This window comes from Chionomys nivalis, chromosome 25 (assembly GCF_950005125.1).
Source record: "Chionomys nivalis chromosome 25, mChiNiv1.1, whole genome shotgun sequence".
Classification (NCBI taxonomy): Eukaryota; Metazoa; Chordata; class Mammalia; order Rodentia; family Cricetidae; genus Chionomys; species Chionomys nivalis.
This window is the reverse complement of record NC_080110.1, coordinates 35,226,858-35,240,811: the sequence shown is the minus strand read 5'-3', so window position 1 is coordinate 35,240,811 and position 13,954 is coordinate 35,226,858. Positions and strand designations below refer to the sequence as shown.

The following is a 13,954-nucleotide window of genomic DNA, read 5'->3' as shown; positions in this document are numbered from 1 at the left end:
CACACATGCACAGAGCAGCACATATATATGCATAACTTGAAAATAATTTAGGTCTTTTTGAAAGGCCTTATTCAGCCCATCAGGAGTGTCTGGGTAAACAGGCAGCCCGGGAGTCGGTAATCAGCTCCCACAGTACATAACTGTGTGGACTTCTGCATTAAAGAGAAATCCATTCTGACATCTATTTTGTGTTCAGCAAACTTGTGTCCTTACTGTCTTTTCTAGTTATAGAAATAACCCAAGGATTTCTGCCGAGGGATTCCCAATTCTTTACTTTTCAGAGGGGTCTGATGTTTCTGGATTTGCAGTCATTTCTAAGCAAGTTTAATCACCAATATTTGACTGCATGTTAAAGAACCAATTATGAACATCCATTATTACATGACAGCATGAAAAATTAAAAACAAAAAATGCAGAAAATGTGGGATGGGAGGTAGGAGAGATAAAATTTACATGTGTTGAAAATACAGAAAGCATTTGGAAATAGCACAAAGAACTGAACGGCAGATACGGTGTATGTGTATATCTAAGAATATATATAGAATAAAATATAATTGCTTATCATATATATTGTTAAGAATACATATAGAATAAGATATAATCATATCAAGCATACACACACAGTCTCTTAAAATGGAAAAGGCAGCTCTTTTCTCCATAGAGCTTTGGAAGTGACACTTTTCTCAGGCAGCGCAGACGTGAGCTCTCGCCAGCAGAGAACAGGTTGTGCCCACCCTGTAACTGTCATGATTCACCAATACTTACTCTCAACAATTTGGTGTGTATGTCTGAAATTTCACCCAACTCTGCTGTTTCTAGGTTAATTTTCATCAACTTTTCATATCTGTATGAAAAACACATCAGAAAACGAATAAGACTAACAAATACAGATTTCTAGAGGTAGTTTATGAAGTGAATTTTATTACTATAATCACTTAATAAAAAACTTACTCAAGGTCTATATGGTAAGAGATTCTAAGAAACCTTTGCTGCCTTCCTAAAGGGGGCATTTCCTAACAGACGTTCCTCCTCTATCTGTGGTTTTTGTTCCAGGTGGCTGCAGGTGCCAGGGGTCAATGGTAGTCAGAGAATATTTTGTGGACAATTCTATTAGCATTTCCTATATTTTAAGTTTCCCACCATCTGAGTATAATGAAGTTACATGCCAATTACTCGTCCAGCCTAGGACAGACCCTGCCCTTGTGCTATGGATCCACAATGTATGTGCTATACACTTCACAGTTACTGAGTAGTGATCTTAGTCATGGGATGAACTGTGGAGGAACAGCAGGGCTTCGATATCATGCTTTGACACGATCGGAATTTCTACTGGGAATCTTGGACTCTATACAGAGAATCAGTACATATTTGTATACTGTATACTTCCATTATATATTGTGTACTTCCAATATAAATGTGCAGATTAGGAAAAAGTACAGAAGGAAGTTAATTTCAAATCATTATCCTGTTATGTCAGGATAATGGTGAAAATACCAGATTTTAGAATTATATATGCATATTAAAAAATGTATACTTTAGCAGACAGAAGAATAACAAGAATAAATTAAAAGTCACTACTAAAATTCTGTAGTTTCTTTTTTTAAATAAAACTTATTAATGGTGTGAGTATGTGTGTGTGCATGGGCCGTGCATGCCACAGTATGCATAAGGAGGTCAGAAGAAAATGGATCAGTACTCTCCTCCAGCCTGTCTGGACATAGGACTCGAGTTACCACACTGTGCAGAGAGCACCTTTACCCACTCAACCATCTCAGTGGCCCCTCAAAAAGTTGTTCCTAAAATTCCCAAAATACTACCCAAAGGCTGTTTCAGCTGCTGCTTCTTACTTGCTTAGTTGATGGAAGGTTTTCTTTCTTTCTTTTTTTTTTTGATTTTTTTTTTGTTTGTTTGTTTTTGAGACAGGGTTTCTCTGTGGTTTTGGAGCCTGTCCTGGAACTAGCTCTTGTAGACCAGGCTGGTCTCGAACTCACAGAGATCCGCCTGCCTCTGCCTCCCAAGAGAGGTAAGAGATAGTCCTACCTCCCATTGCCTGCCACTCAGAAAAGGTGTTGGAAATGCCATCAAAATGATGGTGTTAATTCCTTATAAGAAACCCGATGTTCTCCCTGTTGAGATGGAGCAGCCACGAATCCAGGGCTGCCGCATAAACAAACCCTTGGCCCCTTTGTCCCGCCATGCTGGAGGAAATTAAGACAGAGGTCTGCGATGACCCTACTCACACTTTCACAGTCTTTTCAATGTTTCGGATGCAGAAATCCAACGTGATCACAACTTCTGTCTTCTTGTGAACAGTTTCATTGTAATCATCTCTCACCAATCCACTGAAAATAATGTTCTCCTATTAGTAAAATACTATTTTTGGACTACCGCTAATTAGACTGAAATTCTACTTCAAACACATTTGATAAACTTTAAGTGCCAAATCACATTTTTAGGGTACTATTAAAAGCATATCTGTGCCAGGCAGTACTCTAGCCAGTCTGTTACCCTCTTGTAGTGGGTTCAATTAAAAACAACAACAAAGCAAAAGCGTTTGTATGACTCTTACACGTCTGGGGCAGCTACACTTCACAGGCTGTCTTCACTAATTAGGACAAAACTGTAGAAACCCACGGCATTAAAAATATATTAAGGATCAAAAACTATAATTACAGAAACAAGTTGTGTAATATTTGTTATTATAGTTAATTGCTATTAGAGCAGCATGTGTGATCTCTGAAGAGGGTGGCACTGTGAATTACATACAGCAAATGGAAGGGCTACAACAATGACCAGCAAACAAGGTCTAAAATCTGTGCTTTGTGGCCTATAATCACTTTAGAGAGATTGATATAAAAGACAAGGAAGAGATCACATGTGGCCAAGGAAGTCTAACATATGACTGACCCTTTAAAAAAATCTGACACTGTGATTACATGAAAAAGGCTTTTTAAACTTAAGCTATAGCAAATAACACCACTGAACTGGGGACAGAAAAACAGGAAAAAAAAAAAAAGCTGTTTGTATTTGGCGCATTTAGATTTCTTCTAGACATGCCAAGAACCAGTTTCACCACTTAAGCCATCCCAGCACTAACTAAGCCTTCCTGTGATGTGGGAGTGTCATATATCAATCTGTTGACTTCATTGGTTAACTAATAAAGAAACTGCTTGGCCTGATAGGTTAGAACATAGGTGGGTGGAGTAAACAGAACAGAATGCTGGGAGGAAGAGGAAGTGAGCTCAGACGCCATGCCTCTCCTCTCCAGGGCAGACGCTATGAAGCAAGCCGCCAGGTCAGACATGCTGAATCTTTCCCGGTAGGACAGGTCCTACACAGATTATTAGAAATGAGTTAGTCAAAATATGAGAATTAGCCAGTTAGAGGCTAGAGCTAGTGGGCCAAGCAGTGTTTATAAGAATACAGTTTCCGTGTAATTATTTAGGGGCATAAGCTAGCCAGGCAGCCAGGAGCCGGGTGGCAGGAATGCAGCCCGCTGCTCCTTCTACATTCCTGGCACTAACTAAACCATTCTAGAACTAACTAAACCATTCTAGCACTAGCTAAGCCATCCCAGCACTAAGCTATCCCAGTGCTAACTAAACCATCCTGGTGCTAACTAAGGTATCCTCTGGCGCTAAGCCATGCCAACACTAACTAAGCTATCTTGACACTAAGGCATCCCAGCACTAACTAGGGCCACCTGGCACTAACTAAGCCATTCCCAGCACAAAGCTCCTTTTTTTTTTTTTTTTTTTTTTGGTTTTTCGAGACAGGGTTTCTCTGTGGTTTTGGAGCCTGTCCTGGAACTAGCTCTTGTAGACCAGGCTGGTCTCGAACTCACAGAGATCCACCTGCCTCTGCCTCCCAAGTGCTGGGATTAAAGGCGTGCGCCACCACCGCCCGGCAGCACAAAGCTTCTTAATGGAGGCAGAAAACCAGGTTTAGAAACAGAGGCCATGTCAGGTTGAAAATCATGACAAGCACAAGGCTGTATTTTTGTTTGACACAACACTAGCCACAGGACAGAAACCTAAATACCAAGAGCCAGCTAAGATGGCAAAATGCCTGTGGTCCCAGCACTTATGAGGTGGAGGCTGGAAGATCATGAATTTGACAACAGTCTGAGCTACACAGCGAGCCCCTGGCTCAGGAGTAAGAATGCTGCAGGGACACACATGTCTTTGTAAGCTTATATGGGCTGTTCAAGCATTAGGTTCCCAGGACCTACAGTGAGGTGAGCCCGGGAGAGCATTCCTGGTGTCCTTTGGTACCAGGTCTCACTGCATCTGCAGAATGCAGTCAACATGGGTACAGCAACAGCATGGTTCTCAAATGAGATGCATTTACTCTTACCAGACAGAAAGATGACCTCCATCAGCCATAGACGGTTAAAAAAAAGACTCAAATCACACACATCTTCCATGTGTGCGTGCATGCATGAGAGAGAGAGAGAGAGAGAGAGAGAGAGAGAGAGAGAGAGAGAGAGAGAGAGAGAGAGAGAGGAAGCCAGAGGCCAAGCAATGGCTTTTCTCAAGTGCTATCTTTCTTTTTCAGAAGGGTCTTCCTCTGAGACTTGGGACTTGCCAGTCAGGCTGGCTGGCCAGCAAGGCTGAGTGACTCTGTCTCTGCCTTCTCAGTGGTAGGTTACAAGCCTCTGACACTGTGCCTCCACCTCCTTTGTTTAAAAAAAAAAAAATGGGGTTGAACTCAAGTCTTCATTCTTGCAAAGTGAGCACTTGACCACCTTAAACTACATCCTCAGTCTAACACTTGTATTTCTTAAGGTAATTTTTAGGATGACAACACTTCATTAGATCAAATTTCTGTTTGAGAATAACTGTATTAGATGATTAGTAAAAAAAAAAGTTTAGTCTGCTTGTCAAGATGAGTATATACACGTAGCTGTGCATCCATGTACATGCAATGTCTACAATAGGCAAAACTATGGTGTATTAGTGATGTATAAGGTTGGGGGGTAGGGGTAAGAGCTACTGGGCACTTCTGAGGTGATGCAATGGTCTAAGCTCAGCAGGGATGGTTGCATCACTCTGTGCCACACTGGAAGGCCCTGACTTGTACATTTGAAATGCACAAATTATCACTGCTTAATTATGTCAATGTCAAAGTCGCCCAAGAGAGCAAATGAACCCGTGTCAAGGTCTTTGAAGGAGGACTATACACTTTATGGAGCTGTGTGGGTTTGAAACTCAGACTGTTTATCCTGTAGGTCTCAACAGAAATAATGCCAACTGTTCTACAACAGTGTGAGGCAAACGTCGTACAGCAGAATCAAGCTGTGACCCTAGCTGCTGCAGTGGCAGAAGAATCAAGCTGTGACCCTAGCTGCTGCAATGGCAGCAGAATCAAGCTGACCCTAGCTGCTGCAGTGGCAGCGGAATCAAGCTGACCCTAGCTGCTGCAGTGGCAGCGGAATCAAGCTGACCCTAGCTGCTGCAGTGGCAGCGGAATCAAGCTGACCCTAGCTGCTGCAGTGGCAGCGGTCAGTGACGCGGCACGGCCGGGCTAATGAGGTCAGTGGGAAGGATGCATTTCAGGTTGCAGTCTGTTACTTACATCAACCACCGTATCCCCTTCCGCATTAATTCCTGATAGAGCAGCAAGGTACTGGCAATTCTACAGGCGTAACACACGACGCCCGTCACTGCCTGATGAGAAAGAAAGGTAGTGTTTTGTGCTGAGAGTGGACAAGGTAAGAGAAACTGTCACACAAAAGCAGTCATATTTCCATATTCCAAAGGCTTTCATATTTTCATCAGGTAAATAAATTACCACTGTCTAAAAGCTAGACATATGTAACTGTAATAAATATTTCAATTCTTGACATTATATAAGCATGTTTTAATGGAGAGAATTTCCTCTTACTGAGTTCAAGAAAGGAAACTAGATTGTAAAACAATGTGGACTGATAATACTTTAAATATTTTCTTCAGGCACCAGAGAACACAGTACGATTCTTACTTCCACTACTGGTAATTCAACAAGATACTAACCTTGGCCATGCTAGCATCACCATCTAAATCATAACGTGGATGCACTTTAGGTAGGGAAACTGAAATATGAAGTAAAAAACTTAAAGTCAGAAACAAATATGTGTGGATACATAATTTTATTCTTTCTACGGCAAGCAGAATGTCTAAATTAAACACACAGGAGCCAATCTTCTAAGGCACTTTTCCTAGCTTTAAAAGAAAGGCTGGGCCGGGTGGTGGTAGTGCACATCTTTAATCCCAGCACTCGGGAGACAGAGGAAGGCGGATGTGAGTTTGAGGCCAACCTGGTCTACAAGAGCTAGTTCCAGGACAGGCTCCAAAGCTACAGAGACTAAAAAAAAAAAGGAAAGGAAAAAAGGAAGGCTGGGAGATTACTCAAGTGGGTGGGTAAGAGAACTTGATGTGCAATTGTGAGCCCTAAGTTCAGATCCAGCACTCATGTAAAAAGCTGGGAATGGCTGGTTGAGCCTGTGACCCTAGCACTGAGGAGGTGGAGATGGGCAAATTCCCAGAGTTTGCTGGTCAGCCAGCCTGGCTGGAAAAACAAAAAACAAAAAACAAAAACAAAGGAGCGGTCCAGATTGGGTGAGAGACCTTGACTCAAGGGGATAGACAGAGAGGGTAGAACAGACTCCAGGCCCTTCTCTCGTGCACTTAGAATGCTCATTTCCTAACAGCCACATCCAATGTTTCTTTTTTTTTTTCTTGGTTTTTTGAGACAGGGTTTCTCTGTGTAGTTTTGGAGCCTGTACTAGAACTCACTCTGCAGACCAGGCTGGCCTTGAATGCACAGAGATCAACCAGCCTCTGCCTTCAGAGTGCTGGGATTAAAGGTGTGTGCTGTCACTGACCAGTTAACCTCAAATATTTTTCAAGTGTTTTATTCCTTCCTTTTTATTATGTGCATACATGCTATGGCATAATGTAGATGCCATGGAACAACTGTATGGAGTTGGTTCTCTCCTCCCACCTTCGCATGGGCTCTGGGATTGAACTCAGGTGTCAGGCTTCCAGGATAAGCACCTTTACCCACTGAGCTGTCTCGCCAGCCTCACTCTTTAAAAAAGATTTATTTATTTATTTATTTTATTATGTATGCAGCATTCTGCCTGCATGTTTGCTGCAGGCTAGAAGAGGGCACCAGATCTCATTACCGATGGCTCTGAGCCACCCTGTGGTTGCTGGGACTTGAACTCAGAAACCTCTGCAAGAGCAGTCAGTCCTCTTCATCTCTGAGCCATCTCTCCAGCCCCAAGCCTCATTTTTTGTTTCTTAAATATATTCTAACACAATGATCTCTACACTGTCTTTCAATCTAAACTTAATATTGAAGTCTCAAAATGGATTCAAAATTCTGGATAAGTCCTTTTTCCCCACAAGTAGGACAAACAATTTAAAAAATTTTGAAGATTTCAATCTAATTTTTTCTTAAATTCTAAAGAATGGCAGAATGTTCTACATACACTGGATAGAATAAATATTCTCTGAACTTTATGATAGGAATGTTATTTTGGGAGTTACCAAACACTACAAACACTTACAGTAAAGCATGACAAACTAACACTTCATAAAACAAAACGCTGAAGCAAAATAGAAGAAAAATTATGAGGCTTTTCAATTTTGCAATCTTTATAAACTAATTTATGAAATTTTAATAGTTATAGTTTACATTAAAATCAGTATCAATTTTACAAAAATGAGCATCAGTTTTCCAGCGACAGACGTTTGATTTAGTGGCCAGTGAGGACATGACAAAGATCACAACTTACTTTTCTCGTATTTCAGTCCTATGGTACTTAGGGGTTCCCGGCTTACGACAAAGATAGGGTTCTCCTCTGTGGTTTTAGGGAAATGCTGGGCTAGTCTTCCAAGTTCTAGGACTAAGCGTCGTCCTTCATAGATAAGTTCTTGATTTGCAGAATTAATTTTAGTTTGCTTATATACCAGTTCATGGAATACAGCAGCACTGTGTGAGGGAAGTTAAGAAAGGATGACAGATGCTGATGGAATTGGAGGTCAAACCTGCACGTCAGCAACACTCCTCTCAAGTGTTCTACGACTGAACACGTCTTCTAAGCCCTGGCTTGTTAATGTGGACACTAAAGACCTACTAACATGGGAACTCCATATAACCTGACCCTATCATGTCTCTTTATATTGAAGGTCAAGTGACATAAATATGCAGAGCCAAGAACAGGACCTGAAATACAACTTTTATTAAACACCTAAGAAATTAGAGTATTTTCAAAATCATGTTTTCGGAGGAAAAGGTAAAGTCCCCTTGAATATGTCCACACACTCAAAGGCGGCCAGCAGTGAGATGTGGCTCTGCCTGAAGCTGCTGACTTGACCGGCGCAGGCTCGGGTGCTATTTTAAGCTCAAGTGCATGTCCACAACAATGACATCAGTTGATTTAGGCTATAAAGAACCAGAATATGACGAAATAATCTAAGGTTATATTTTGTTTATGTTGTATTAGATCTAGTTATTAGGTTATTAATATCTGAATATTTTGTGTAAACTATATTCTTTTTCTTTTTAGTTTTTGGTGCTTGTGGTTGAAGTCAGGGCCTCATGCAGGCTAAGCAAACATTTCCCACCCCTGGAATTAAGGGTTACAGACAATTGTTAGTCACCATGTGGGTACTGGAAATCAAACCTAGTCCTCTTCAGTGCTCTTAACCATTGAGCCAACTCTCCAGACCCCTTTTCATGGATTTTATGAGATAGCAAGACTGTTATATAAATTTTGTTGAACAGACTAAGGCACAAAGTATGAATCTGATTCTTAATTTGGTGGGGGAGGTGGACTGTGTTTTGAGGCGAGGTCTCAATATATAACACCCGTCGGCCCAGAGCTGTCTATGTGGACCAGGCTGGCTTTGAACTTGTGGTGATCCTCCTGCCCATATCTCCCAAGAACGCCCACACAGCTTCTTCATCCTACTTTGACATCCCTGTAGAATTCACACGTGGTTGTAAGACGTAACTCAGCAGAGGGCTGTTCTCTCAATGGCAGCACCATGCAACACAGTAAGCTGCCACCACTACCTACGGTTACTTTGATACAATCCATCTAACTTCTTCCCAAGTTTTACACTCAGGTGAATATTTAGTCATGTGTAATCTGGTATTTTTATTTATGCAAAACAAATGTTGACTACTTCTTTAGTATCCATAAAGTTTTCATGCTAATTATTGTAAATTAAGCTATACTAAATTTAGAAATTCCACTATATTTAAAACTTAGGCTTTTTTTGTTTTAGAGACACAGTTTCTCTGTGTAACAGCCCTGGCTGTCCTGGAACTTGCTTTAAGGACCAGGCTGGCTTTGAACTCACAAGAGATTCAACAGCCTCTGCCTCCCAAGTGCTGGTATTAAAGGTGTTCACCACCACCGTCCAGCACCCTTGTTTTTAAAGAGGGTATACTTTCAATAAAGCAGTTCATTTTTACCAGTACACGGTACTTGAAAGAAGTCATAGATTTAGCTCTGTCAAACTTGCAGTGTAAGTACACAGTAAAACTTATCTGTGTATTAAGAAAAAAGTAAAAGAGTTTATTTCTGATTAGTGACCAGGAATTCACTAAGCATTTAAACTCAGTTTTCCCGACACATGGATGCTGTTGATGACGGTAAGGCATCTTTTCCATTTGTTCTCCTGGCTGAGATGTTTATTATATTATACAACACATAGACGGGAGAAGAACACAGAAGCACTTACGTATTATAGCTATGAATATAAATCTTATGTGCTGTCATCTGCTGCAGCGAGAAAACGTGGATTATCATTCGGTGAAGGACATCACTAGTCTCTGCGAAGAACTGGTCAAAACCCCAGCACTTCTCTTGGTCAGCTTCAAGAATGTTTGCAAGAACTGGGGTAAGCAGTGTCTGAAGACCCCTACAACAGTATTTACAAAGTTACCTGGAGAGAGCCACAGCACAGAGCCACAAGATACAAAGAAAACACAAATCAAGGATTGCATGGCGGTCTGAATAAGAGTGGTCTCCAGAGGCTCGTGTATTTGAATGCTTAGTCACGTGTTGTTCTGTGGTCTTGGTGTCTCGTGTCCCCCCCCCCCCCGCCTCTCGTGTCCCTCCCTGCCCCCCCCCGCATCTCCCTCCAGTCCTGACAGTTAGAAGAATGGTTAGCTCTTTTTCTTAGAGGTCTTCACTGCTCCCTTGAGGTACTTAAAATCTTTACCATTTGACATAAACAAAAATCACGAAAAGCACCTTTTTAAGCCTAGTAATTCTGACGAAAGACTTCTATGCTAACAGCTGCTGTGGATGAGGTTTGCTTTAGTCCAGAAATCAGCCGTCTGTCTGTAGCTCAGACCACGACAGCACTGACTCAGCAATATACCAACAACCAGCACAGGACCCCGGCCTGAGCCGTTACATTCTGCCAGGCTCCCCGAGGTCCCGTCAGTGTGACGGTTCTGCCACCGACTAGAACACGAAGCGCTGTGTCTGTAAAGCTGTACTCTCTAACACAACACATCTAGTTACACGAGTTTACTTTCAGAAAATGTTTTCCAAAAAAGTAAAATAATGAAACTTAGGGTACTGCTCCCTCCCCAGGAGTTGGGACGGGGCAGTTGAGATAGTCTCACTGTGTAGTTCAGGGTATCCTGAAACTCATTATGTAGCCCAGGATGGCCTCAAACCCATGGGGTCACAGGCAAGAACTACCACCCAGTTTTTTTAGTTAGTTTGAAACGTTTTTTTGAGTCAGGGACTCACTGCTGTGCAGTTCTGGCCATCCTAGAACTATGTAGCCCAGGCTAGCTTTGAACCTATACTGATACTCTTGCTTCTGCTTCCTGAGTGCTGGGTTTATAGGTGTGTTACCACATTGCCCAACTACTTTCAATTTACATTAATCCTTTCTTTGGGACAATCTGACAATATAACAGAGTTCTGACTGATCAATTATGTAAGATCCTGTAAACATCTGAAATGCTGGAAAAGTACTATATATGCTTATTTTTTTTTGGTATTTTTAAAAATTATTTATTTAGTATGTATACAGTATTCTGCCTGAGTGTATCTCTGCAGGCCAGAAGAGGGCATCAAGTCTCACTGCAGATGGTTGTGAGCCACCCTGTGGTTGCTGGGAATTGAACTCAGGACCTCTAGAACAGCAGGCAAAGCTCTTAACCACTGAGCCATTTCTCCAGCCCTTTTTTGGTATTTTTTTTGAGCTACTCTATGGTTGTCCTGGGACTCACAAAGACCCTCCTGCCTCTGTCTCCCAAGTGTTAGGATTAAAGGTTCGTCTCACTATGGCCAGCCCCGAAATACTTATTTTTTATTCTTTTAATAACCTGAATACTTTTTCAATGTAAGGAGAATATTAAACTTGGTGGTGGTGGTTTTTTTTTTTTTTTTTTTTTTTTTTTTGGTTTCACCTTTTCCCTGTTTTGGTTTTTCAAGATAGGATTTCTCTGTGTAGCACTAGCTGCCCTGGAACTCACTCTGTAGACCAAGCTGGCCTCAAACTCACAGAGATCTGCCAGCCTCTGCCTCCCGAGTGCTGGGATTAAAGATGTGTGCCACCAGTGAGTGCACCACCACCACCAGGAAAATCTTACTCCTGGTTACACCACTATTTGTGGTCATCAGTATCAAAGTCCTTTGTATGAGCCCTACATTGCAAAGAATTTCAAGACAAGTGAGAACCAATCTTAAGAACACATGCCTTCTATCATCAGGAAATTATCCCCAAGGTTCAGAATGTTTACATCACCCCCAAATGCAAATAAAAAAATCAAAATAAAACTCCACTAAAAAAGCCAACAGTGGGAGAGTCCATGCCCATTATCCTTGCATGTGGGAGAGTAGTCCAGGCCTGTTAGCTATCCCTGAACGTGGGACATCGAGGCAGAAGGATTATCAGTCTGGGCTACACACTGAGTTCAAGGATAGCCTGGGCTACATACAAGACCCTGCCTCAAAAAACAAACCAACAGAAAGAAAGCCAGCACTGAAAATATGCTTAAATATTTGAATGTGTTTGTGACTTTTAGGCAACCAAGAGATTAAACACAAGATGTCAAAGGTTAAGAATTAGGTACACTCACCGAGAAAGACTACAAGAAACAGGCATGTCTCCGCTCCAGTCAATTGGCCCATTTTCTGCTTTCTGTACTCCAGATATGGCACCAGAAGGCTTTCCAGTGATGATTTTGTACCTTGGGAGGAGCAGCAGAGTAAGATAAGCAGGTCGTGATGCACTGTGTCCTCTGCTGCACATCAAGTGCCTGCAAGAGCAGACTGTGGGACTGACGGACAAGCAAAGCCCTGTGAAGTGGAATGGTGGTTGGAGGGATACTATCTATATGTCATAACAAATTTTCATTTGGGAGCCCAGAGTGAACAGCATTTATGTTCACAACAAAAAACATTAATTTTTCCATCTGAAAAATGGAGCAAACACAAAAAAGCTTTATCGCTGAAATCTCTAGACTATAAAATAAATCCTAATCTTTTATACCCATATTATTACAGCCAAGCAGACTATAATATTACTGCAAAATGAGTCATGGAATTATTTTTTTTTAAAGAGGGAGATAAAACTATACATAGCACAGTATCAGAAAAACCCTCTTCATAGTCAAAAAGTAACACACATGTAGGAACAGATGCACTAAAATGAAAAGCCAAACTGATGAGAGTGATATAAAAACATGTGCAACAGCAGGGCTAGCTGGGGAAGCGGGGGACAGGGAGATGTGGTTACGTTAGGGCAGCAGGACTCTCAGCCTGCGCCATGCTGTGCTCTTAGGAACACCTGTATCCTAACGAAAGCATTCGGCATCAATTGGCAGTGCCTTCTTACAGTCAACAGTATTTCTGTCTGATCAGTTTTAGTTTAACATCTAAACAAATGTGCTCTGGGCACACTAATGTATTTTTTAAAAACTAGACCCAACCAGTAGGACAGATGCAGACTACTGCTTTCTCTACAGAAGCAGCCTTAACTTCTGCCTCAAGAAATGCTTTAAAATAAAGGAATTAGCTAGGCAGTGGTGGCAAACACCTTTAATCCCAGCACTCAGGAGACAGAGGCAGGTAGATCTCTGAGTTCGAGGCCAGCCTGGTCTACAGAGCAAGTTCCAGGACAACAGCCAGAGCTACACAGAGAAACCCTGTCTCAAAAAACCAAATTTGTGAAAAATAAGGTGTGCTCACATGTGCCGGGTCCAGTTCTGGAGGAATAAATGGAGATGTGAAGTTAATGCAGAAGAGCAGTGAAGAGAATTAATGACAGCATTGCTAAGGAGTGCAAATTCTTCAAGAGCTTAATCTTTACAAGATTCACATGTGAACCTTAATCATGTGCAAATGTGATGCAGGTGCAATGCAGCTGTACTGGGAGGAGTGTACCACTCACCAATACAGTCAGACAGTCAATAATAATGCCAAAGCACCATGGCTGTGCTGGGAGGAATGTACCACTCACTGATACAGTCAGACATTCATTAATAATGCCAAGGCTACATGGCTGTTCTGGGAGGAGTGTACCACTCACTGATACAGTCAGACAGTCATTAATAATGCCAAGGCTACATGGCTGTGCCGGGAGGAGTGTACCACTCACCGATACAGTCAGACGGTCATTAATAAGGTCAAGGCAACACTAAATGTCGCTATCAGTGCTGGCACAGAGGTGTGCTCTATACAAACAGAGATACCCCACTACTGTACTGTACACAGAGGTGTGCTCTATACAAACAGAGATACCCCACTACTGTACACAGAGGTGTGCTCTATACAAACAGAGATACCCCAGTATTGTACACAGAGGTGTGCTCTATACAGAGATACCCCACTACTGTACACAGAGGTGTGCTCTATACAAACAGAGACACCCCAGTACTGTACACAGAGGTGTGCTCTATACAAACAGAGACACCCCAGTACTGTACA

At 41.9% G+C, this 13,954-nt stretch overlaps 1 protein-coding gene across 1 annotated transcript in view; it reads right to left on the bottom strand.

The window, feature by feature from the left end:
• Tbk1 (TANK binding kinase 1) overlaps positions 1-13,954 on the bottom strand; it is a 41,871-nt gene that overhangs the window by 7,942 nt on the left and 19,975 nt on the right. The window contains exons 7-13 of the mRNA XM_057757906.1: positions 12,106-12,216; positions 9,741-9,920; positions 7,784-7,980; positions 6,015-6,073; positions 5,578-5,669; positions 2,241-2,342; positions 766-844 (exon numbers count right to left, since the gene is read on the bottom strand). Coding sequence (XP_057613889.1) covers positions 766-844; positions 2,241-2,342; positions 5,578-5,669; positions 6,015-6,073; positions 7,784-7,980; positions 9,741-9,920; positions 12,106-12,216 — 820 coding nt within the window. The remainder of the gene's footprint in view (positions 1-765; positions 845-2,240; positions 2,343-5,577; positions 5,670-6,014; positions 6,074-7,783; positions 7,981-9,740; positions 9,921-12,105; positions 12,217-13,954) is intronic.